Genomic DNA, 26695 nt, shown 5'->3' on the forward strand with positions numbered 1-26695 from the left:
TCTATAGTGGAATAAGAGTTTGAAATAGTCTCTGATACTCTTTTTATTTCCTTCCAAAAGAGCCAACCAACCAGCTTGCCCTTATGCCCAAACATGGACTTTAATTAAACCAAGGGATTTCAATGTAATGACATATTGAAAAGGGCAGATTCACTGTCATCTTCCCAACAAGATCCAGGAAGGGTCCTATATTGACTTATTGTGTTATTGATGAAAGGAAGTTAATCCTCTCTGTGCCCAAGCAAATAGAATCCTTTTTCTCACTGAATCATCAGCAGTTCCATTAATTTCTATGTATTCATCTTATAATCCATATTTAATCAGTTCTTTATTCTTGGATTTGTATTCTGGTCTTTTGCTATGACTATGCTGCTGGAAAGAATTATCTTTACATTTATATATCTTCCCGCCACCCCAAAATATATGCCCACAGACTTCCTAGCTTGCTGTTTTAACTGGCTTTTAAAGGAAATCTGATGTGACCTACTCTGTTTCACATGTCTTTGAAGCCATGCACTACTTTTTTAATACTGTTTTACTTACTTTTTAGTTATGTGTACTGATGTGTCTGTGTATGAGCATGTGTAAACAAGTGCAGGTGCTAGCAGCCACCAGCAGAGGGCATCTAATGACCTGGAGTTGGAGTTGCAGGCAGTTTTGAGCCACCCAATGTGGTCCTCTGCAAGAGTAGGGTACACTTTAACACATGGGCCACTTCCCCTGCCCAACGGTTCTCAACCTTCCTGATACTGTGACCCTTTGACCCTTTAATACAGCTCCTCATGTTGTGGTGACCCCCCCAACCATAAAATTATTTCATTGCTGCTTCATAACTGTAGTTTTATTACTGTTATAAATCGTAATGTAAATATCTGATATGTGGCCCACAAAAGGGTCATGACCCACAGGTTGAGAACCACTGCCAGCCTCCGGAATATACTTAATAAACCCTCTTTTATGCTGCTTTTGAATGTTACTTTGATTTTGTTTTTGTTTTTGTTGTTGTTGTTTTTGAGATAGTGTCTTACTATTTGCTCTGGCTGTCCTGAACTCATTATGTAGACCTGGCCTCAAACTCAGAGATCCTCCTGCCTCCACCTCCCAAATGCCGGGACTAAAGGCATGTGCCACCACACCTGGCTCATATTTTTAAATTTTACATTACTCATAAGTGAACTTAAATTAGAATGCTTCATTTTATCCTAAAACGTTGGAGAATCCTCTCCATCTGTGTTATTTTATAGCCACCCCTCTCTCATAATTTATATTTTATTAGTACCCAGTATTAAATATATTAAATTTAATGTTCTGGCTCCATAAAATTATAATTAAAGCGTTGTTAAACCTGACACTTTATCACTTAGGACCCAAAGGTCCAAGTGATCTCTGGAAATCTTTCTCCTTTCCATCTCCCATCTTTCTGTTGTCTGCAAGTTGGTATTTTAATCCTGTTGAGGTGGGGCTGCAGAGATGGCTCAGTGGTTAAGAGCATTCACTGCTCCTGCAGAGGACCCACATTCTGATTCATTATCCCTCAGAAGCAACTCACAAATGTAACTCCAGCTCCAAGGAATCTGACACCTCCTTCTGGCCTCTGTGGGTACTTTTGTGCACAAGTGCTGACTTGCACACGCACACGCACACGCACACACACACACACACACACACACACACTTAATTAATTTATTAATTAATATTTTTGGTTGTCTGGTTAGTTTTGGTTATTTTGAGACAGGGTCTCATACTATGTACCTCTGGCTGTTCTGGAACTCACTCTGTAGACCATACTGGCCTTGAATTCAACAAAGATCCACCTGCCTCTGCCTCCCAAGTGCTGGGATTAAAGGCATGCACCACTGCCACCTGGCTCAGTAAATCTTTTTGAAATGAAAATAACAGCCTGCTGGGATACATTTTTCTTGCACCAAAAAACTCCTTCAAAAGGAATCAGAAGTGGGCTGGACAGAACACATCTGCCACACAGGCATGAGTTTGGATCCCCAGCATGCACATTAAAAAAAAAAAAGCCGATGTGTCCATGTTCATCTGTAACCCCATGCTGGGGGACCAGGGACAGGTATATCCCCAGAGCTCACTGGCCAACCAGTCTAGCCAGTTAGTGAATGTTAAGTTCAAAGATAAAGTGAAAAGCAATAGAGAACAGTGTCAATCTCTGGCCTCTGCACCTGGACCCACACGCACATGTACACACACACACAAACATGCACATACAAAAAAGGAAAAAGAAATCATCAGAAGATGCTCTTTGTCTTACCTGCAGATACAGTTTGTCTGCCTTCAATTTGCTTTCCAGTTTCAGCAGCTTCTTGGCTTGTTCTGGGACATCCAGCTTCATCTTTATCATGCACTTGGTTTCCCGCACAACTTCCAAAATCTTAGGATCAAAATTAACCATCAACTTCCCCGTTTCCGGATGTCGCACAAACAGCGTGGCTTGCAAAGCTGCAAATGAACCCATACCGGTGTCGATGTGTCCTCATTCCCCTTCCGCTCCCCACTCAACAGCTTGCTATGTAAAGGCAGAGCAATAGTCCTGGATCCTACAGTGCCAAGGCACAGTCTCTCACACAGTCAGCCATCAAGACTCAGAGAAATGAAGACTCAGGATCTATAAAGCCATCAACTCAGATCCAGAGAGAGAAAACCTGATGGGTAAGTGACAGGCGTTATGCCATGAACTGCCACACGTCCTCAAGTGGGTTATAGACGTCTATCTGCGGCTTATTTTTATAGATTCTAACTTTATCCTTTTTCTGGCTCCCTTTCTGTTGCTGTGATAAAATACACTGACCAAAAAGAGCTTTAAGGAAGACAGGATGTATTTGCCTTTCAACTCCAGATCACAATCCATCATTGAGGGAACTCAAAGGCCTCAAGGCAGACCTATTTGCTTTTCCACAAAGCACTACCTGCTGCCCAGGAACTCACTTCATAGCCACAAAACACAGAAGGAACAAGGGAGGATGCTGCTTACTAGCTGACACTCAGGCCTGCTAATACTCAGCTAGGTTTGTTACACAGTCCAAGACCACCTGCCTAGGGATAGTACCGCCCACAATGGGCTAAGCCCTCTTACATCAGTTAGCAATCAAGACAACCCCCCCACACACACACACACACACAGACCTGTGACCAATCTGATTTAGTCAATCCCTCTGAGGCTGTCCACTTAGACACCTCTAGGCTGTGTCACGCTGACAGGTAAAGCTAACCAGGCAGTCCCTGAAAAAGGATCAGAATGACAGAGATGGCCAACTGCCTACATGTCAAACTCTTCCCATCCGATCCCAATCTGACTTCTTTGGGGAGGTTTGATTCCTGAGACCCACATGACAGAAGTGATCCAAATTTGTCCCTATTTCCACAGGCATGCTGTGCCAAGTGTGAACGCAGAAACACGCACACAAGTAAGCATAACGTTTTAAAAAGTAAACAATGTAAGTAGATGCTTTTATCATGAAGTGAAATGCACAACCTCAAAAGATTCTTGCTGGGGCCGGGTGATGGTGGCGCACGCCTTTAATCCCAGCACTCAGGAAGCAGAGGCAGGCGGATCTCTGTGAGTTTAAGCCTGGTCTACAGAGTGAGATCCAGGATAGGCACCAAAACTACACAGCGAAACCCTGTCTGAAAAAAAAAAAAAAAAAAAAAAATTCTTGTTGGGGCTTTTGGACTACTTATTTATTTTTATGTGTGTGAGTATTTTGCCCACATGTTATGTCTGTGCAACATATGTGTGCAGTGCTCAGGAATACTAGAAGAGGGTGTTGGATGTTGGAACTGAAGTTAGAGATGGTTGTGAGCTATGGGTGCCGGAACCTGAACTTGGGTCCTCTGTAAGAGCAGCCAGTGCTCTTAACCATTGTACCATCTCTCCTGCCCCTGAGGTTATCTGTTAATGTAACATGAATTACCTCTAGAGGCATAATAATAAAAAATAATTACTTCTACAGGCTTATATGTATTCACTCAAATTACATCTTATTTCAACAAACTTTATTAACACAAGAGTTTCATTATAATTGCAGACTCTGCCAAGTCTCATGTGACCTGATAGAATGTCACACCATCAAATTTCTAGGAAAATCAAGTGTTCCCTAAATCCCTTTGAAGTTGGCTTTTACTCACTAGGTAAAATTAGTGTTAGAGAGGTTCCCTTTAAAAGATGGTTTTAATTTATTTATTTTTAAATCTATTATTGGATGGATGTGCCACAGCATACCCAGAGGACAATGTGTGGAGTCAGTTTTCTCCTTCTACATTTGAGTGAGAGCCAGGGACTGTCTAAGGTCTCCAGGCTTGTGTAGCAAGCCCCTTTACACTAACTGAGCCATCTTGCCAGCCCTTGGCAAGGTTCTCAATGGGGTCAATTTTCCTGAGGCTCTCAGCAAAGAATATTATCCAACATATTTGTTTTGTTTTGTTTTGTTTTTCCGAGACAGGGTTTCTCTGTGTAGCTTTGTGCCTTTCCTGGATCTCACTCTGTAGACCAGGCTGGCCTCGAACTCACAGAGATCCACCTGCCTCTGCCTCCTGAGTGCTGGGATTAAAGGCATGCGCCACCACCGCCTGGCTATCCAACATATTTGGAATCCTCTCAGAACTGGGTTAGAAATCACATGGCCATTCAGATAAATCCCAGAATAATTCTAAATACCATATGAGAACTGGCGCCTCTCCACCTGAGAAGCTCTGTGCAGGTCCATCAAAAGGATGCCAAGTCACCCACCCCAAGCCCAGGCAAGTACAGCCAATCCATACAACAGGCAACCACCCAGAGCCATTCATTTCCCATAGCCTGGGCTAGCATGAAAAGCTCCCAAAATTCAAACTGCTGGCTTTGCTTGGGAGCACTTCTCCTGGATCATCTGATCCATTGCAATGAGTCTGTGGTATCTTCTAGTGTCAAATGGCGTCCTCGAGAGCAAAGAACATTCCAGAAAACTTGATATAAACTTCATCTATCAAGACTGCCTGATCTCTGCCTATTGAGCCAGGGTCTCTCAATACTACAGAGTGCACCCATTAGACTGTACTCCCTGCAGGGAGCCCCAGGGATCTGCCTGATCTCACCTCCCTAGTGCTGGTATTGCAAATGTATGCCGCCACCCCTGGCTCTTTCACTTGAGTTCTGAAGACTAAGCTTGGGCATCTGCCAACCGCACCATCTTCCCAGCCCCAAATCTAAACTTTAGCCTAACTGTTTGGAAAGGGAATGTCAAAGGTCACCAGAACCATGAATCCATCTGCAATAAAAGCTCCACTTGAGTCTTACACATACCATACTGCAGCTGTGAAATCTCTTTGACCCAGGCTGTGTGGTAGACCACCTCAAATTCTACCAGCACGTAGGAGATCTTGTTATACTGACGGATGACAGCTTTACCTTCCGAGCTTGACAAAATTTCTGAGTTTTTCTGGGTTTGGGGGGGGGGGGGGGGGGGAGAGAAAGTTATATTCTAAGAGATGGCAGACTTTGTTCCACAAACTACTTATATGGACATCAAATAGTCACAGTGGCCTTTTAGATTCTGCCTTCGAGTGAAACAGGGATGGGAAAGGCCATGGAAGCTGGGGACGGAAGTACGGGGATATTAACACTGGGAAGAAAAAGGACCCTGTTAGCCCACAGCCAGCTACAGGCAGCAGAGCTTGCCATCTCCAGGGTCTCCTCCCTCCTCCAATTCCCTGGACAAGGTACAACTGGCTGATTTTACTTGAACTATGATCAGGACAAATTCCTTAGCTGTGGGGGGGGAGGGGCAGCAGGGAAAAGGGGATCACTCAGGAAGTGTTCCCTTCTGTTAACCTTGAAAAAATTCCTAAATGTCCTACTGCACCCTGCTGCTACAGCAATTCAGCCTCTTGTCTAAAGCTGGAGTTTAAATGTCTTTTAAGATCTTTTTTCTTTTTTACTATTTATTATGTGTCTGTGTAAGGGCATGTGCACATGAGTGTAGGTACACACACAGACCAGAAGAGGGCGTCAGACCCCTTGGAGCTGGGATTATAGGTGATTATGAGCCACCAGACATGGGTGCTGGGAACTGAACTTGGGTCTTTTGCAAAAGCACTATGGACTCTTAGCTGCTGAGCCATCTCTCCGCTCCCAGTTCAAATATTTGCAAATATGCAGAATAATGAAGCAGGCAACAGCAGATACTTCATTCAGTAATGCCCCAGTAACAAAACTACTCAAAGGCTGTGGTCCCGGGGATATTTTGTTCTCTGTTCAGACATGAAATACAACATCAAACAAACCAGACTCCATTCTGGTACTCTGTCTCTTAAACAAATAAAAACAAAAACCAAGAAAAGAAAAAATGACATTCCCAGGATGCTGGCAGGATCGACAAGGACCCTGCTCTTCACAATCAAATAATCATATACTGCACATACTGCTATGGCCTGCCTGGGGCTCAGTTCTTCAAGAAGGAACGCACTCAGTATCCCATCTTGGCTTTCATTAAATATACATCAGTACCTATCCACCCACACATGCAAATCAGAGTCAGGACATAGCTTACACTCTGCGTTTTTAAAAACAATTATTCTTAAGAGCCTTTATAAAGTGTCTTCTGTTATTAAAAGACGTAAGATTTGCCAACTATAATTGAACTGGTTGGTCCACTGAACGTGAAAAGATTGACTTCGTCCCTCTCTGGCATGTTTATAAGCTAATTTTTTTTTTTCTCGGTAAAAGCATTGGTTCTGACTACTTCATTGGCATCAATATTTTAGGACAGGATGCATTTGTAATGTAATTTCATTTCCACACCACCATGATTCACATATAAACTGTACAACTGGCTTACATAGAAATAGGTGATGGGCTCATTTATCCGGCGGTAGAGCTGTCTCACCCAGAGAATTTTTCCTGCTATGGGGGGCATGTTGCGAGCAAGAGGGGGATCATCTTTCTGAGAATGATAGAGCTGTAATTAAAAAATATGATGTTAATGTAGAGAAGGCAAAGGAATTTACAGCTACATTTGAATAGGTGGTTTCACCATGGCTCACAGGTTGAGTGCACAAGAGTTAGTCGATACATATGTAAATGAGCTTCAGAGCCAATAATCTGAGGCTCAGATGTAATCATGTCTCACTGACTGGCCTAGGCTGGCTGCCAGCAAGCCCCAGGAGCCACCTGCCCCCTCCAACACAGCATGGAGATGACAGGCACATGCCACTTCGGCAGCCAATTTTTGGCGGGCTGGGGATCAGAATCCAGGTCTTCATGCTTGTACAGCAAGCTCTGTACTTACACAGGGATATCACCCCAGCCCCTAGTCTCTTGTTTTGAATGTCTGCCCACCCCATGAGGGTTGTGCTGTTTGGGAAAGTTGTGGAATCTTTAGGAGGTGGAAATCAATTGAAAGAGGGTGGACCTCTGGAAGTTATACCCACTGCTCCGGTCTGGCTGGCAGCCATGTGAATTGCTTCAGGTTTATACCCCTGTTGCCACACACTGAGCACTCCACTATGACAGGCTGAAACACAATCGGACATAAATCCCCCCACACCCCGAAATTTCTTCCCACCAGGTGTTTTAGTGGCAGGCATGCAGACGTAACTAACAAGCATGCATTCTCTTCTATCCTTACCTGGCATTTCAAGGAGGTGTTCCAAAGAGAATACAAGTAGCTACATTGTAGCTGGTACCCTCCAGCCCCTGCGTTTCTGGAGCAAAAATCCTAACCTAACTGGCTCGGCTATACAAACGCGAAGACTGGATAGAAGCACAATCCACAACAGCAAACAGGTGTGGAATCTGGGAGTCTGAGGACTAACCACAGGGACCCTCACACTCAGAGGGGAGCCTCCAAGAGCCTTCACTATGGGAGGAATGCTCTGTAGACCCAGGCCTCGAATAGCAATGGCGAAGACTTTCAGACCCTCCCTCTTCATACTGAGACATTATGTGCATATGCAGGATTGTTACCTTCTTGGTAGCTTCCAGTTCAGCCACATAGCACTGAAGAATCTGCTCAATTGTGTGACTGATTTCCATTTGAAGGCAGGGAATGTTCAGCTTCTGAAACCTAGAAGTAATTGAAACTGGGTAATTAAAAGGGAAATGAGAAATGGATTGCAGAATGGCTGGGGTGCTAAATATCCTTTCATGCATTTGATCAACGTTTATTCCAGGCCTCATGCATTGTCCTAGGTATGTAACAACACACAAGGCAGAAGCACTCTTAGCTTTCCTGGACCTGCAGTTACCACACTGAAAGGCAGGTATTGTAATAATGGCCTGTCAGCCAATCTCACATCAACTAAATGATGCCTAGGGGGTACCAGGACCACACTGTTCTGATAATAAAATGAACAGCTGACCAATAGCATATTACAGGCAGAGAGGGCAATGGGAGTCAAACAGGGCGGGGAGGTCCCCATTAAAAGGCTGCCTGCACTGTCATTTATCAAAATCATTTCCTGCCTGCTTTGAATCTCATGGTAGTCTCTTGGAGATGGCCACTATCACAGAGATGTGGAGCTACGGCAAAGTCACCAGAAAGCCAGATGCTCTGACTCATAGGGAAGAATTCCTAAACGGGCCTCTGACATGGTCTTGTGTGTGTGTGTGTTTGTGTGTGTGTGTCTGTCTGTCTGTTTCTATATATATATTTGCCTCTGTGTGTGTTTTGTGTGTGTATGCCTCTCTCTGTCTCTGTCTCCCATATACACATACACACAAGTGTGCACGCACACACAGCCTCTAGTCCAACTTCCCTCTAGTCTAAACTTCTGCCCTTTGTGGGGGTTACTACTAATAAGAATAGAGGAGAAAGGAGACTGGAGGAGAATACATTTTAAGTGCCCTTGCCATAACCTGCTTGTGAATGAGGATAACTATCTGCAATGAAGGACATTATTTTCTTGACCACGTTGACCATTTTTCTGTGTATACCAATAAGTCAAATATATTTGTTCTAGTTTGCTTCTCTTGCTGTGGTAAACGCCAAAAGAAACTTGGGGAGGAAGGGGTTTATTTCGGCTTACAGCCCCGGGTCACAATCCATCATGGAGGAAAGCAGGGGGAGGAACTCAAGGAGGGAACAAGGAGGCAGGAAGTGGAGGGAAATGTATGGAACGCTGCTCATTGGCTGGCTTCCAGCTCACAATCAACTGCCTTTCTTACACAGCCCAGACCCAGCTGCCTAGGAACGGTGCCACCCACAGCAGGCTAAGCCTGCCCACATCAATTAGCCATCAAGAAAAATGTCCACACACATGACCACAGGTCAGTCTTGCAGGTGCAGTTCCTCAGCTGAGGCTCCTTCTTCCCAGGGGACTCTGGGTTTGTTTGATGTTGACATCTAAAGTTAACTATGACGATATGTGATCATGTTCTTTGGAAATTCTTTCCTCAAGTAAAATTAAACATTCGTTATTCCCTCTCCAATAATAACTATGAAATTAAAATGAAGTATATTACATGGCTGGGGATAGGAAGCCTTGTGAGACTTTCTTATGAAAGACTTTCTGTTATTATTTTTTAATTCAGTGGAACATCTAGTACATACCTGTCATTCCAGCCTTTGGGAGATAGGGACAGAAAGAGCAGGACATTAAAGGTCTTCCTTGACCGCAGAACAAATTTGAGACCAGCCTAGAGGAGTTTGTCTCAAAAAAAAAAAAAAAAAGTCTAAAATGGTATATAAAAAATAATGTTCTGTATTTCAAAAATCTACTTAGTGGTAAATGAAAAGTTACTATTTATAACTTTTAAGGCTTATAAAGGAGAGGTTTCTAGAACATCTAATTTGAAATTGTGGGCAGAGGTTTCGTGTATTTATGTTCATATGTGTGCAGGTACATGTATGTGTGTGCAGGTACATGCATGTGTGTGTGTGGATGTATGTGTGCAGGGACATGTGTACAGAGGTGTGTGTGCACAGGGGACATGTGTGTGTGCAGGGGATGTGTGTGTACAGGGGCATGTGTACAGAGGTGTGTGTGTGCACAGGGGCATGTGTACAGAGGTGTGGGTGTAGGTGCATGTGTGTGTGCAGGGGCATGTGTGTGTGCAGGGGCATGCATACAGAGGCTTGTGTGTGCAGGGACATGTGTGTGTGCAGGGGCAAATGCATGTGTATATGTGTAGAGCCCAGAGTACAACCTCAGGGGTCAATTCCTCAGGTGCCAGCCACCCTTTTCTTTTCTTTGAGACAGGGCCACTTACTGGCTTTGAACTCACTGATTCAGCTGACCTGCATGGCCACTGAGACCCTCTCCAGGAACTACAAACATGGTGGGCTACCAACATGCCCCACCACACCCTCTTCTTTCTTCTCTTTCTCCTCTTTTCACGTGGGTTCTGGGGTTTGAACTCGGGTCCTCCCCGTTGCAAAGCAAGCACTTTGCCCTCTGAGCTGTCTGAAATTGTGCCTTCAGAGAAACCGCCCTCCTTCAGCCCCGTAATAAATACCTCTGAAGCAGCTGCAGAGCCTGCTGGGAAGACAAGATCTTTCCGAAGATGCTGTTCATAAAGCCCTGTATCTGTATCTAAAATAAAATGTTGACGTTCAAGTTACGTTTACAACATGAAGGTGATCAGTTTTGTTTGAAAATTAGTGACATTCCTAAAGACTCAAACACATCAGTAGATGTGATTGATGAGTGATACACGGATCCACTGTGGTGGCCACATGCCACATGGCTACTGAATGTCACCCCTTAGAAGTGAGATGTAAACCGGGTGGTGGTGGTGCACACCTTTAATCCCAGCACTCAGGAGGCAGAGGCAGGCGGATCTCTGTGAGTTCGAGGCCAGCCTGGTCTACAGAGCGAGGTCCAGGAAAGGCGCAAAGCTACACAGAGAAACCCTGTCTTGGAAAAAAAAAAAAAAAAAAGTGAGATGTAGGTAAATATAAAATACATACCACATTTTAAGACTTAGTACCCCCCTACACACACATACACACAAAGATTGTGCAAAATACTTCCTCATGAATTAGAAATCAATGGAATGTAAAACTATAATATTCTGAATAGATTGGACGAAACACATTATATTATTCAAGTTAAACTCACCTTCTTTTCAGTCTAGTCATGTGGCCCCTGGAAAGATGGAAGCCCCTTGTGTGGTTTGCATTTGCAGGTCATGGCTGGCTATTCTGGCTGAGGCGGATGTGTAATGGTATGAGGGCCCCATGCTAAGTACTTTTCTTTGAAAAGTCTGTCATTTGTAAGCACGGGTCAGAAGATGTAAAGCAGCTGCACTAGTGCCCTGAGAAACCCTGTTGCTGCGGCTCCGTAGGAACAAGAGACAGAAAACATCCATCCCTCCAAGACTCCCACCATCCCTAACTTCACGCTCTGGGCCCTGAAATATGGAACGAAAATGGCTCCCTGTAGATTCATTTTTCACATGGAATGTATTGGTATCAGTAGTCAAAGAAATTGTACCCACAAGTCAGTCAGACGCTGGCAAAGGAAAGTTAAAATACTGACACTACAATCAAATTATCGATTAATAACTACCAAAGGGCTTATGTGAGCTGGGTTTGATGGCACATACCTATAATCCCAGCACTCAGGAGAAGCAGGAAAACTGCACAATCTGAGGCCAGCCTGTGCTATGTACAGAGACCCCCATCTCAAATAAACTGAAGGGCTGGGATGTAGCTCAGTGGTACAGTGCCTATCTAGCTGGAACAAATCACCAGTCCTCAAAAAAAAAAAAAAATCATATAGGCACTAACTTTATTGAAAGCTAAAATTTACATCTTTCATAATATATAATCTTCATTAATAAATCATAAAATTCTCAGAGAACAAAATTTTTAATTCCCGTTGGCATGAATATTTAACTCACAATGTATTTTGTAAGTAAATTCCATGCAGCTCAACTAGCCAAGAATGAAAAATAATAACAGGAATATATCTTGATATCAGAATCTAATTTTCAAAAATAGAAAGGGAATAAAAAAATAAGTTAACTTTTCAGGCCTGATGATATGGGCCTATAATCTTAGCTACTCAGTAGGCTAATAGAGAAAGATCACAAGTTCAAGGCCAATCTTGACTATCGGGGAGTTCAAGGCCAGCCTAGGCAACTTAATGAAGATCCTACGTCAAAATGAAAGGTAACAAAAGGATTGGGGATAGTTCAGTGGTAAAAGTACTTGCCTAGCACACATGGGACCTAAGGTTCATCTCTAGTAACACACACACACACACACACACACACACACACACACACACAAACAACAACAACAACGATTAAAAAAAAAAAAGGATGAAACTTGAGAGATGATCCAAGAGTCAAGAACACTGGCTGCTCTTCCAGAGGACCTGGGTTCAATTGCCAGCACCTACATGGCAGCTCACAACCTTCTGTTAATTTCAGTTCCAGGGGATCCAGCGCCCTCTCTGGCCCCTGCTGGTACTGCAGGTATGAGCTGCACATACATATATGCAAGCAAACACATAAAACAAAAAAAAATTGAATGGAAACCTGTTCCAAAACTAGAAGGCATAATTGTAGGAGTGATAACAATTTAGAAACTGTCTTATTAATATTAAAAAAAAATGAGACAAAAATCTTATTTTTCTCTCACCTTTATGTCAAGAAACTGAGTTTCAAAAATTGGAGAAAGCTCACCAGGTAAAGACATTTACACCAATGCATAAAATACCCTTTGGATGTTTGATTATTCACATATGTCTTTTGCTGGGTATACTCATTTTTTCCATAAGGAAAAAAAGCCGAAAAGGCTGGAAAAATGATATGAGCAGTGAAGTACATGGGTTGCAAGCAGGAAGCCATAAATTCAGACTCTGTGGTGGTTTGCAGGAAAATGTCCCTTATCGACTCATAGGGAGTGGCACTATTGGAGGTGTGGCCTTTTTGGAGGACAGATGTCACTGGGTGGGCACTCAAGCCAGCCCATGTCACACTCTCTTCCTGCTGCCTATGAATCCAGATATAGAACTCCAGGCCTCTTCTCCAGCACCATGTCTGCCCGCACACATCATGCTTCCTGCCATGATGATAATGAACTAAACTTTTGAACCTGTAAGCTAGCCCTGGTTAAATATTTCCTTTATGAGACTAGTCATGGTCATGGTGTCTCTTCACAGCAATAGAAACCCTAAGTAAGACAGGTCCCCAGAGCCTGCATAAAAAGCAAGGAATGATAGTGTGTATACCTGTAATCCCACTAATAACACAAGATCACAGAGACAGATGGGCCAGCTAGACCCTGGCCGATGGCAGACCCTCTCTCAAATAAAAGGTCAAAGACACCTGGGGTTGTGCCCTGGCCTCCAAACCTTGTACATTAAATACATACATACACATGACTGCACAAACCCGTGTGCATGTGCGCTTACATACACATAAAAGTGAAAAATGTTTTATAGGTTGTTTTAAAACATTATTCACCCTGCACATTTTTAAAGCAACTTAGAACAGGAATCAAATAAATAGTAAGTGCATGTGGCTGGAGAGAGAGCTCAGTAGTTAAGAGCACTGGCTGCTCTATCGGGGGACTCCACTAGGTCCGGCAGCTCTCTGACCTTAGCACAATATGGAGGACTTCCTTTCTCAGGGGGGCTTCCTCTTCTCTGCCTAAACCTTCATTGGAGAGTGTCTCTAAGCTTGGATGACTGACCCTATGTGGAGGATGACCCTGCACAGAGCTCCCTGCAAATGCTGTATGACTCAGCACATACGTCTCACTCTTTCCTCTGTCCATATGATAATTAGGTACTACGTTACAACCAATCAGCCCTTCCCACTGATAACCCCAAGGAACAATAAAATGAGCTGTCTCTCTGAAGCTGATGTCCCAAAGTTCTTCCTGTCGTACTCACAGCCATCCAAAACCTGCTCGCCGCTTCTGCATCCTTTGCCCTCATGGACCAGTGGCCAAAACCCCCAAGGAAAAGGAGACCCTCCCATACACATGGCGGCTCACAATCAACTATAACTCTAGTTCCAGGGAATCTGATCCCTTCTTCTGGCCTCTGAGGGCACCAGGCACACTTGTGATACACAGACAAGCATGCAAACAAAACCACCATATCAATAAAATGAATTAAAAATTTTAAAGAGTAAATACATGAGCATTGCTCTAAATGGATATTTGCACTAGCAATACAAAGCAGTACTATCAACTATGTTTCCGTTTTTCCAAATATAAGTTTGTGTAACTATTTACCTCTAAAGTATTGATTTTTGACATAAAATCTGAGAAATCCGTGTCAAATTCTGTTCTTCGTGGATCCAGGATGTCATACTGGTTCTTCTTAATCCCCTGATAGATGTTTTTGAATTTTATAGCCATAATATCTATTCCTTCAATTGTAGAATTACTCAAGGCTGAGTATGTTTGCACAATGGTTATCATTTCTGTAATCTTCAAACAGAAATGGTAGATGGTTAGAAATGAGCTTTCAGGTCCCTTTCTCTGGAACAGGCTTTTTAATGAATCATGGATACAAACAAACAAAAAGGCCAGCTAGCACGTACCTAAATCCCAGCACAAGGCAAGAGGACGGGGATTTAGGCCCATCCTCAGCAAACAGTGAATCTGAGCAAGCCTGGGCTATGTAAGGCCCAGCCTCGATACTATGAAGCAGTGGGCTAGTGAGATGGCTTAGCAGGAAAAAATGATGGTCAAGTCCAGACAATCTGCATTCAATCCTCAGGATCCGTATGGTGGAAGGAGAGACCTGACTTCTGCAAGTGGTCCTCTGATCCCCCGACACACATGGGCTATGGCACACACACACACACACACACACACACACACACACACACACACACACACAAGCTTAGAGGGCTGGAAATCCACAGCACTCTAGTTCAGTTTGTAGAACCCACAAGGTGGTTCACAACCATTTATAATTCCAGTTCTTGGAGAATCCGACAGCCTCTTCTGACCTCTGAGGGCACCAGGCAAGCACATAGTACACACACATGGTATAAAAACATGTGTGCAGGCAAAATACTCATTCATAGAAATAAATCTAAGACAACAAAACCCTCATATCCACAAGTGATGCAGTTGTTTTGTTGTTGTTGTTGTTGTTGTTTTGAGACAGGGTTTCTCTGTGTAGCTTTGCGCCTTTCCTGGATCTCGCTCAGTAGACCAGGCTGGCCTCGAATTCACAAAGATCCGACTGCCTCTGCCTCCCGAGTGCTGGGATTAAAGGCATGCACCACCACCACCTGGTGAAATTTTCAACCACTTTTTTTTTTTTGAACCCAGGGCCTTGCACTTGCTAGGCAAGCATTCTACCACTGAGCTAAATCCCCAACCCCGTGATGCAGTTCTTAACCTTCAGGGATTTCCACTCTGAGTCCTGCTTTCAATAACACAGCTCAGAACTCTCCAGGGAGAGATTATCTTTGCCCAATAATGGGAAAGGAAATGTGCCTCTCCTCAGCACGTCCTCCAAATACCACATCCCAAGATAACAATATAACTGGTCCTTCGACATGACCATCAGAAGCCCCACACATCCTTGTGCAGTCTTGTCAGGGTGATTCCTATTCTAACTGTACAATATCCAGACATCTCCAGAAACCATTGTCTCGGAAATGCAAGCCATCTGAAATTTACAGTGTATTACATTACGAGTTGTATAAACACAAGAACTGACTAGACCATCTCCTAATACAGACATCCCACATATCTACTGTGTAAAGCAAAAGGCAAGACAGGAAGTCAACATGACTAGCCTGATGTTATTCTAACCTCTAAGATTCTGACTCTATCACCCAGCTATTATAGCCAAAAAGTAGGACATGATTTTATGTGCCCACATAAAATCCATGAACCATCATAAGAGAAAACATACTATATTTGTCTTCCTGTGGTTAGCTTAATTCATTTCATATGGTTATCTTCAGTTACATCTATTTCCCTATATAATCTTAAGATTTATTTTTTAATTATATATATGTGGGGGTGGATATGTACATGTGACTGCAGTTTCCCCCGGAGGCCATAAAGAGGGCATGAGATTCCCCCAGAGCTGGAGTTAAAAGTAGTTAGGGATGCTGGTAACCGAACTCAAGGCTTCTGCAAGAGCAGTATATATGTTCTTAACTGCTGAGCTATCCCTCCAGCCCCTCCAACTTACTTTCTGAGACGGGGTTTCTCATTGAACCACTGACAGGCTAGGCTGGCTGGCCAGAGAGTCCTAGGAATCCACCTCTCTCTGCCCCACCAGCACTGGAATTAATGCAAGCACCACCATGCCCAACATTTACAGGGCAGTTAGCTCTCCTCACTCAGGTCCTTACACTTGCTCAGTAAGCACTTTACCAAAACCATCTCTCCAGCCCCAGGATATCTTTGTAGATTCCCCCAAAGACTGACACCAAGGAGCCTTTAGTGTGGATTCCCTATAGCCTTCTGAGGAATACCATTCCTCCTCAGTCAGTCCTAATATCTGAAGTCAGAGGTGAGGAGTTTCTGGCAGCTGTCTGTCCAGCATAGGCTTCCCATACACACTGTTCAGAAATACATCTCACATATTGGTCCTGAAATACCGGCGTCTACACCTTCAGATACTGCTCATTTACGGGGCTCACCAGCTGCAGACATTTTCTCAAGCTTAATATTGTGGTCAAAAGCACAGGCCTTCAAGTTCAAGAGCTATCTGTGTAAGAAGAATTGAGGTCTTGGGAGAGGTGAAAGTTTACAACAGCCTTTGTGCAGGTACAAGTCACTAGCCCAGGATTGGGGAAAAAAAAAAAAAGATCAGTTCAAACAAATGCAGTGATATATGAGTAACCTAATTGGATGAATTGGATCAACCCAGGAAGAGACCTGAGACAATGATCTTCACTCACACCCAAAACATCAGCACTGTGTGGGTTAGGGTGGGGTCCCGTGACTGCAGAATGCTTACCTTCTCCAGTCTCTTACAGAAGGCTTCAAATTTTCCAAATATATACATTTCTGAAACCTCAAAAGACTTCTCCCCTGAGGATTCTAAAATCTGCTTCCTTGTTTTATGAAAGGATGCCTGATATTCCTTGAAGAGAAAAATGCAATCCTACAAGAGAATGGAAAGAAAAAAGCAGGAGGGTGATGGGTGACAGGTTCGTGATTGGCTGATCATACCAGCCCCATCAGCCCCTCAAACAAAGGCTAGCGCTGATAACAGATGATCTAGTTCTCTGCCTGTGTATTAAAGCCTATGAACAACCACACTGCATTTTAAATGCTTTTTTTTTAATTTTAAACTTTGTTATTAACTTAAAAACAAGACAAAACCCACACACCAAAATTATCCCGACTCGCAGACGACACAACTCAATGAACTTCTAACCAATTAAGAGTAGCCGCCATTCAAAAAAAAAAAAAAAATACAGCTTTTTGAATACACATTCTATCTTCATCTCTCCTTTCTCACTAATTCCCCCAACTCACCCCACACTAAAGTATGGCATTAGCTTTTGGTTTTATACTTCCACGGCTAAGTAAGAGCCGTTGTCATGCTGGGCAAGTCGCCTTCTACTTATTCGTGTTTCCACTCAGAGACACATGGGCCAGAGGAGCCTCTGTGCAGTGGGCAGCCGCCAGTGGAGAGCTGCAGAATGGTCAGATGCTGAGATAAGAGGCTGGGCGCTCAGCCCTAAAGGGGGCACCTGAATCAACACCCCCTCCCCCAGCCAAGGCTCAGGGAACATTGAGGAAGAGGAGGTAAAGGAACCCAAGAGCAGGAAGACAGGAGGGATGCTGTAAAGGGCTGTTTTCCGGACAAGGCGGGGCTACGGCATTCCTCGGCTATCGGCAGCTGTGGTTCCCTGCCCAAGATCAAGTCAGCTAGAATGCAGGCATCCATGGGGCAGGTGAGCTCCAGCCTCCACCCCTCAGAAGAGCTATTGCAGTGGGGGCGGAGATTCAGCGTTTTAGAAGGATGTGGTCACTGGTAGAGATCTCAGGCTGCTGGAGACTGGCCTCACACCCACGCACTTAGGGGCAGTACTATCCGGACATAGTGGGTCAGAAACAAACCAAAACAAAACCGAAACACCAGAAGCTGGGAGAAGACATGTTGGAGGGGAAGTGAGCGGGTGAGCAGATGCCATCCTATTTCATTGTATTCATGCATACAATTCTCAGGGAAAGAAAAAAAAATCATAAAATCTCCAAGAAGCCAGGAAACTGTCTATGAAGATCTCTGTACTCAGCTGGCATCTGTATTTGCCCCAGCATGCTATTTTGTTGTTGGTGGTGGTTGTTGTTGTTGTTTGTGACGATCTCTCACTCCATAGCCTGTCCTGGCTTCAAATCTGTGGTCTGCCTGACTCAGCCTCTTGGGTGGTGCAGGCATGCATCCCCATGTGGTCTGCACCGGCATTTGTTCTGTCCATGAATACACAACATAAAGATTTTGCATTGACAGTTTGTTTTGTTAAGACAGAGTCTCCAAAAAAAAGTTTTTTAAAAAAAGATACAAACAGATTGATAATTTTTTTTAAAAAGCGATTCATGGCTTATAAACAAACAAACAAAAAAAGACAGAGTCTCACTGCATAGCCCTGGTTGACCTATAACTTGCTATGTAGATCAGGCTGGCCTCCATCTGCCTCTGCCTCCTGGATGCACCACATCTGCCTATGAGCCACCATGCTCCCCACCATTCCAATAATAGACTAAACCTCTGCACCTATAAGCCAGCCCCAATTAAATGTTTTCTTTTACAGAGTTACCATGGTCATGGTGTCTCTTCACAGCAATAGAAACCCTAACTAGCTCTTCCTCTTTCTCTTCCTTCTCATCCCCAAGGACCGTTCTCTGCCTTCTTCTCTGCCCTCAATAAACCTCCCATGTGGGCCCTGTTGTACAGTGTGACTCCTTCCTGCCATTTTCAAACTACAATATTTGGTGCTGTGACTCAGATAGGCTCTCCCGGCAGTCTGAGAGGTGCCTGCCACAGCCCGACTTTCCCACCTAATGGAGCCTTGGGACTCTCCATCCAAAGCTGACAATTGCAATCACATGGCTCTCCTTCGTCTTGGCTGGTGACCTCATCATGATTTCTTGCGAGCTCCAGGGTGTCCACTGGGATCTGCCTCGGACAGCAACTTGCCAGGTCCAAGAAGTACCAGACAGTTGCACAGAGTCTGGACAGCAAAGTGAAACAGCCAGATACCCCAGGACGTGGCAAGCACCCTAGTTTTCTCAGGGCTCCCAAAGATGATTGATGCCCCCCAGGCCAGCAGGAAGCAGTCTCAAGAACATGGCACCTTCATCCTACCTCACCTGCTACCCCGCTCTAACTCCTCATCTTCTTATAATAAACAAAAGGGAGGAATGTTAGCATTCAGGCTTCTGTACTGGCCTGCCCTTAGGGCCTGACAGGATAGACCTCAGCTGCAGCCACTAAAAGCACCCCGTGTGTTTGGCTACGTTTCCTTGCCCACCTCCCATCCCTTCTCTTCCTTCGCTTTCATCCCCAGGGACCTGTCTCTGCCTCTTCACTCCCCTCCCCTTAATAAACCTCCCCCCCCAAAAAAAAAGAAAAGAAAGAAAGAAACCTAACTAAGACAGTCATTCAGCTATTTCTTGGCTGTCCTTGCCCTCAGCACTGGCTCTGGAGCATTTCCATTTTTCTGAGAATTGTTTTTCTTGCTCACTGACACTCCGTGTCTTAACTGGCTCGGCACATAACTTCTGATAAATGGTCTTGTCCTCGAAGGTGCGACTTTTATTTTTTATTTTTTTATTCTTCACCACCTTTTAAGCGTATTCTCTGAACACATTTCAAAGCTTCTTCCAAAAGCTTGTGTTCCGCTGTCAAAAGGTAAAAGCTGTGTGTGGACTTCCAAGTCGTCCTGAAGGCGTCTTCCTGTCACCTTAGGCCACGTTCTTTTGTAAGTTACTGTAAGTTGTTTTTCTTCTGGCTTTCTTCTGAAGGCTCAGTGTTTTGACGATTCCTGGTCAATTAGTGCTCTTGACACCAGGAAAAGAATCTCTGTCCATATGATTGGTAATAACTCCGTCCTGACCACATGCAGAGAGCAGAGATGCTTACAACCTCACCAGTAACTGCAGAAGAGTCCTCTGAACACGTCCCGCCTCTGGCCATCGATTTCTCCACCTTTTATTGATGTTGTTTGAGACAGGATCTCATGCAACCCAGGCTAGCCTCAAACTCCATGTGTAGCCAAGGTTGACCTGGAATTCCCGATCCTTCCATCTCTACCGTCCCAGTGCTGGGGGTACAGGTATGTGCCTCTGTGCTCCCTTTGATGTGGTGCCTGAGATGGGACCCAGAGATTCATTCACACATGCTTAGGTAGCTGCATCCTTAGCCCAATTTCTCCACACTTCTAAGCTACAAGGCTCAGTTTCCTGTTTCTCTTTTCAATTTGATCACAGACACTTGTCTTTATTTTGAGGGGGAATGGGAGAGGGGTCTGAGGTGGGGCATCCATCCCTGCCTCTGTAGGATAGCTGAGCGTTGGCAGTCCAGCGCTACAACCCTGAAGAAGCCTGTCTGTCTCCCCAGCTCTCCCTCAGCTTTAACCTTCACCTCTCGCTGCCACAGTGACATGCAAAAGACTTATTTTTATTTTTAATTGTGGGGAGGGGGTCCCCACAGGGGTGAAGCCTTCAGGCCCTCTGAAATGAGTTACAGCACTCGGCAGGGCCAAGCCGTCCAGCCCCATCAGAGTGATGTATCTCATATTCTCATACCACTCCGCTCATGACTGCTTCAAAGTGAACCACGTTTCATGAATGAACAAAGTAAATGCCACTGAACTGGCCGGCGAGGACTCTGCTTTCTGAAAAGGAAATGTGTTTGCGAACCTGGATCTTTTTTAGGACGGCTGGTGTTTCCTGGTCCCACACGTGGTTTGTTCCCCCGTCGGTAATATATGCTTTACACGCCGTCACCATTTGATTTGTTACCTAAGATAAAGGAAGGTGCAAAGTAGCTGGAGGTAAATGACTTTTAAAATATAATATACACATGAAAAGTAATGTGACAAGGATAATGATAAATAATAATATATATGATAAATAATGTGACAAGTATATGATAAATAATAAGCTTATAGAGTAAATAAATCACAAAATTTAAAAAAACAAAACAAAACAAAACCACAAATCCAAAAAAATAAAGAAAACCCAAAGTCACGTTTACCTACTGCAATTAGGTCTCTGTCACTGGGGCCATGAGTCCCAAAGCCAACCACATTTTCCATCTGTCTAATAAACATCTCTTTAGGTCCTGATCTAGTCCAAAGTAATGAAGGGTACCCTTCATAAAATGGTTAGGAGAAGGGATGTAGACCAATGGTAGAACACTTGCCTAGCATGCTCAAGGCCTTGGGTTCCATCCTGAGCATCACTCAAAACCTGTGATCCCAGCACTCAGGAGGCAAAGGCAGGGGAATCGGAGGTTAAAGGTCATCCATGTCCTCTACTACATAAGAGAATTTGAGGTCAGCTTGGGAAACCTGGGACCTTAGCAGAGAGACAGAGAGACAGAGAGAGAGAGAGAGAGAGAGAGAGAGAGAGAGAATGAGAAAGGCAGAGAAAGAGGAAAGGGGGGGGAGAGAGGAGGAAGAAATGGTGTCCAGTATACACAGTGAACTCAGGGGAATTTTCAAATGTGCAATGCATGCAAGATCACATACACCAGCATGCAGGAAGTGTCTAAAGGGAACCCAAACCCAGACTTGTAAAGGATGATTATTCTGGAAATTTTACAGATCGGTAACAATGTGAGTTCACAGCTTCAGTCGTGGCGCCACACAATGAACTCAGAGCAGCTTGAACTTGGCTCTGTGGCAAATGTCTTTACCTGCTGAACCATCTCTCCAGCCCCAAGGCTATTTTTTTTTTTTTGCAGCAAAGAAATAGTAAAGCCCCAAATGAGGCTACGTGCAAATCACAAACCATTAGTGATCAAAGAAACATGTAATATTTAATTGTTAGTCTGAATAGTCTCCTTGGCTAGCGTTTCTGCTGCTGTGAGAAAACACTATGGCCAAAAGCAACTTGGGGAGGAAAGGGTTTATTTCAGCTTACACGTCCGCATCACAGTCCATCAGTGAGGGGAGTCAGGGTACCAGCTTGCTCCTCATGGCTTGCTCAGCCTGCTTTCTTAGAGAACCACCAGTCCAGGGGTGGCCCCACCCCCCCCCCCCCCTGGGCTGTGCCCTCCCACATCAACCAATAATCAAGAAAATACTCTACAGTCTTGCCAGAGGCCAATCCTATAGAGATATTTCTCCATTAAGACTCCAGACAACCCTAGCTTGTGTCAAGTTGACATTACAAACCAGCCATAATGTTCCGGTTCACAATGTTGAAAATATGTTAATAATCCTGAACCAAGAATGATCTCAACCTCGAACATCATTAGCAAGAAGGAAGAAAAAGGGCAGAGATTCAAGGGATTCCCATGATCACCTGGGGTGCAGTGTGTAGCTAGATCCCTTTTTCCTTGTATAAAACTGACATGTGCTTTTACACATCTAATTCGATTCTCTTCTAATGTTTCCTGAATTCTTTTTTTTTTTCTGGAGCTGAGGACCGAACCCAGGGCCTTGTGCTTGCTAGGCAAGCGCTCTACCACTGAGCTAAATCCCCAAGCCCCTGGATTATTTATTTATTTATTTATTCATTCATTCATTTATATTTTAATTGATTGATTGATTGATTAATTAATTTTTTGTTTTTTGAGACAGGGTTTCTCTGTGTAGCTTTGTGCCTTTCCTGGATCTCTCTCTGTAGCCCAGGCTGGCCTCGAACTCACAGAGATCCGCCTGACTCTGCCTCCCAAGTGCTAGGATTAAAGGCATGTGCACAACCACTGCCCGGCGGATAATTTTTTTAAAAAGTCTTTAAAATAATTACCCACATGATGCAACATGAGCATTTAAAACAAACTGAAGCCTCATCTACTGGGTAGACTCGAAAGTACTTGGAACGACTACATTGAAGAGGACAGCTACCTTTAAGTAAAAAGCCTGGGGCTGACCCCTGACAGGAGAAAGGCACTCATTAATACTATTAAGTACAACTGACTCCAACTGACACCCCCACCCCACCCCACCCTACTCCCCACATGATTTCTGAGAGTACCCAAACCTCCCAACTCCCTCCTGTGGCTCAAAGGGAAGGAATTATGAACTGTTTCACAGGACCATGTGTGTGAGTTCCATTAGAAACTCACCTTGATGGGCTGGCGAGATGGCTCGGCAAGTCAAGGCCCTTGCCTCGTGAGCCAGGTAACCTGCGTTCTATCCAAGGGACACAGGGAAAGGTAGAAGTGGGGAGAACCAGACCCTACAAAGCTGTCCTCTGACCTCCACAAGGTGCCGTAGCACAGTGGCACCCTGCTATACACACATATCACACACACACACACACACACACACACACACACACACACACACACCCCAATCACAACAATCATAATCATAAAAGAAGCTCACCTTGATGAATAAAGAGGTCATCCTTTCTGATGTATTATAATACCTCGACACGCTGTGAATCATCCTGATGGCATTAATCAAGTTTTGTATTCCATGTGCCATGGAGACCTAAGATTGAGACACAGGAAGGCAATTCTAGTATATATGCTATTCTGCTTTGCTTCCTCTTGCAGTGGTAAAATGCCATGACCAAATGTTTTAAATATACAAGTTAATTTTAGAAAAGACACTTTTTTAGATTCCGAGCCATTCCCCCGGGCCCTAGAAACTGTGCCATCAGGGGCATACTCACCAGGTCGTAGTTATAGAGGGGCTGGCATACTTTTTCCAGGGTGTATAAATAGCGAACGTTATCTTTTGATTCATTTGCTGTGTCAGTGATTCTCGCATCCAAATCACGCCAATTCTAAGGAATCAAAATCGTGTGAGAACTCAAGTATCAATCCTAACATCTGGGTAGGCTTCATTTTAATCACGAAAGTCAAGCTGATTTCCCTGAGCAAACATACACTGAAAAAATACTGACATGTGATGGGTATATATTTTTTTTCTTTTTGTAGAGGATTTGCTTGGGCTGGAGAGATGGCTCAGTGGTTAAGAGCACTGGCTGCTCTTCCAGAGGTGCTGAATTCAGTTCCCAGCATCCACATGGTGGCTCACAACTGTCTATAACTGTAGTCCCACAGGATCCTAAACCCTCTTCTGATGTGCAAATGTACATGCAGACAATATGTCAATAAACATAAATAAATAATTCTTTAAAAAAAGAAAATGATTTACTTTTATTTTTATTTATTTATTTATTTTTTAGCTGAGGATTGAACCCAGGGCCTTGTGCTTGCTAGGCAAGCACTCTACCACTGAGCTAAATCCCCAACCCTACTTTTATTTTTAAATTATGTGTATATGGGGTGGTGCATGATTGCAGGTACCTGAGGAGCCCAGAAGAGAGTGGCAGGTTCCCTTGAGCTGGAGTTACAGGTACTTGTGAGCCACCTGATAGGGATGAGGGGAACCAAACTAGGGTCCTCTGGAAGAGCAGTTAAGTGCACTTAACCACTGAGCCATCTCTCCAGCCCCTGATAGCCTTTTCTTGTAGAACTTAAGGCTTGATGTCATGAACATGTTAAATGATTGCCTAAAGATAAAGCTATTCCTTTGTAATTAATGCCCTGTCTACACGATTGGATTGGACCTGCTTCTACCTAAAATGATATTTTCCAAGATGGGTACTTATGACATTATATAAATAGTTCAGGGTCTTCAACAGCGAGCCACGTTATTAGAACATGACTCAAAGAAAATATACTTATCAGGAAAATGGACTCAGTTGGAAATCAACATTTTCTTTCTGGTTGTTATACTTTGAATCTGAAATGTGGCCCAAAGGCTCATGTTTCCATGCTTGGCTCTCAGCTTGTAGCATTATTTTGAAGACTGTAGAGAGGCTTTGGGACAGTGGTTCTCAACCTTCCTAATACTGTGACCCTTTAACACAGTTCCTCATGTTGTGCTGACCCCAGCCACAAAATTATTTTCATTGCTACTTCATCACTGTAATTTTGCTGCTGTTACGAATTGTAATGCAGATATCTGTGATTTCCGATGGTCTTAGGCAACTCCTGTGAAAAGGTCATTCAATGCCCAGGGGTCACAACCCACAGGTTGAGAACCGCCGCTTTAGGCACTGTGGCCTCCCTGGCTGGTAGAGAAAGGTCTCCACAGATGCCAGCATATTTTCTCTATCTCTTGGTCTCCACCATATTAAAACCCTCTGTCACACCCTCCCGCTACTGTGAGCTCCACCAGGCCTGCCCTGCAATGATGGGCTAATACTCTGAAAACCATGAGCCAAGATAAAGCCTTCCTCCGTTGGTCATTCTAGAGTTTCTTCACAGTGATGAGAGGCAGAAGCTAGTGTCAGAGACATGAGGTCATGACTGCAGTGCCCCTGATCATGTGGTTCTGAGACCTGACACACTGGTGTGCAGAAAGTATGTGGGAGAGCATGGAGCTGTGGGCTAGAGAAACCTTCTGCTACTGTAAGCAGAGCTCAGCAGCAGGTCATCCTGGTGGGTATTTGGAAGACCAGCACACTGGGGTTATCTTTCATATTCAAGAATGGGAAGTAGAGCTAGGAAGAGGATTAAAAGACATTTGTTTTATACCTACTGTCTAAACATATTACCCCCCCAAAAAAGCATTATTGCATTTTCATACAGAGAAATATAAACTTTAAGAACACAAAGAATAAGGAAAGAACCTGGAAAGAAAGCATCAAGCTAAACTGTAAATCAGAATGACCTCTAGGGGAGAGGCTAGAGAGATGGTTCAGTGGTTAGAGCACTGGTTGCTGTAGTAAAAGACCTAGGTTCGATTCCCAGCACCCACATGACAGCTCACAACTGCTTCTAACTACAGTTCCAAGGAACCCAATGCCTTCTTCTGACTTCTGCAGACACCAGACATTCACATGGTACACGCACATACATGTAGGCCAAACATGCCTTTGCATAAATTAAAAATAAATAAATCTTTAAAAAAAATAATAAAATGATCCCTATTTGGAAAAGAAGTGGGAAGGAGGTGTGGGGAAATGCATGCTGAGCAGAACCTTTGCTTTTGTCTTTCTGTGTAGTTGTTATTATTATTATATTATTATTATTATTATTATTACTATCAGAAGGTTCATTCTTTTCTTATTTTACGTGTGGAGTGTTTGTCTGCAGGTATGTCTATGCAAGCACATGTGTGCTGCTCCCAAGGAGGCTAGAAGAGAATGTTAGAAACCCTGGAACTAGGATTAGAGATGGCTGGTAGGCCCCATGTGCAGCCGGGTCCTCTACAGGAGCCATGAGTGCTCTTAACTGCTGAGCCATCTCCCCAGTGCTGGTCTTTACCACAGCAAGTCTGCATTGATTTACAATTCCCAAAACCCCTTCAAAATAAAAGTGATCATTTCTCTGGATGGCACTCCATAGATGAACTGTCAAAGCTGAGAAATAAATCTTTGTTTCATCAGCTAGAAATTATGGTGGTGTACAAGAAAGCCCAATTCAGAGCTTGACATTTCTAAACACATGACTGCTGTGTACAGAGAAACCATCTAATGCCACAGAACACAATGGAATGGTGGTCGCTAAAGACTGGGAAGGGCCCCACAATAGAGCTAGACAGGAGGAATTTGTTCTGGTTTTTCTGTAGCACAGCAAGGATAATTACTGATTAAAACTACCTCTGGTATAC

General features: G+C 43.9%; 1 protein-coding gene across 2 annotated transcripts in view; it reads right to left on the reverse strand.

Annotated features, from left to right (window-relative positions):
* The window catches only part of Dnah8 (dynein axonemal heavy chain 8), a 234034-nt gene that overhangs the window by 192374 nt on the left and 14965 nt on the right, over positions 1-26695 (reverse strand). For both annotated transcript variants that reach the window (XM_036167928.1, XM_036167929.1), the window contains 10 exons: positions 23742-23855; positions 23450-23557; positions 20811-20912; positions 16897-17043; positions 14193-14390; positions 10454-10530; positions 7964-8063; positions 6837-6956; positions 5303-5438; positions 2276-2463 (listed from right to left, as the gene is read on the reverse strand). In XM_036167928.1, the coding sequence (XP_036023821.1) occupies positions 2276-2463; positions 5303-5438; positions 6837-6956; positions 7964-8063; positions 10454-10530; positions 14193-14390; positions 16897-17043; positions 20811-20912; positions 23450-23557; positions 23742-23855 (1290 nt within the window). The remainder of the gene's footprint in view (positions 1-2275; positions 2464-5302; positions 5439-6836; positions 6957-7963; positions 8064-10453; positions 10531-14192; positions 14391-16896; positions 17044-20810; positions 20913-23449; positions 23558-23741; positions 23856-26695) is intronic.

This window comes from Onychomys torridus, chromosome 18, assembly GCF_903995425.1.
Source record: "Onychomys torridus chromosome 18, mOncTor1.1, whole genome shotgun sequence".
Lineage (NCBI taxonomy): Eukaryota > Metazoa > Chordata > Mammalia > Rodentia > Cricetidae > Onychomys > Onychomys torridus.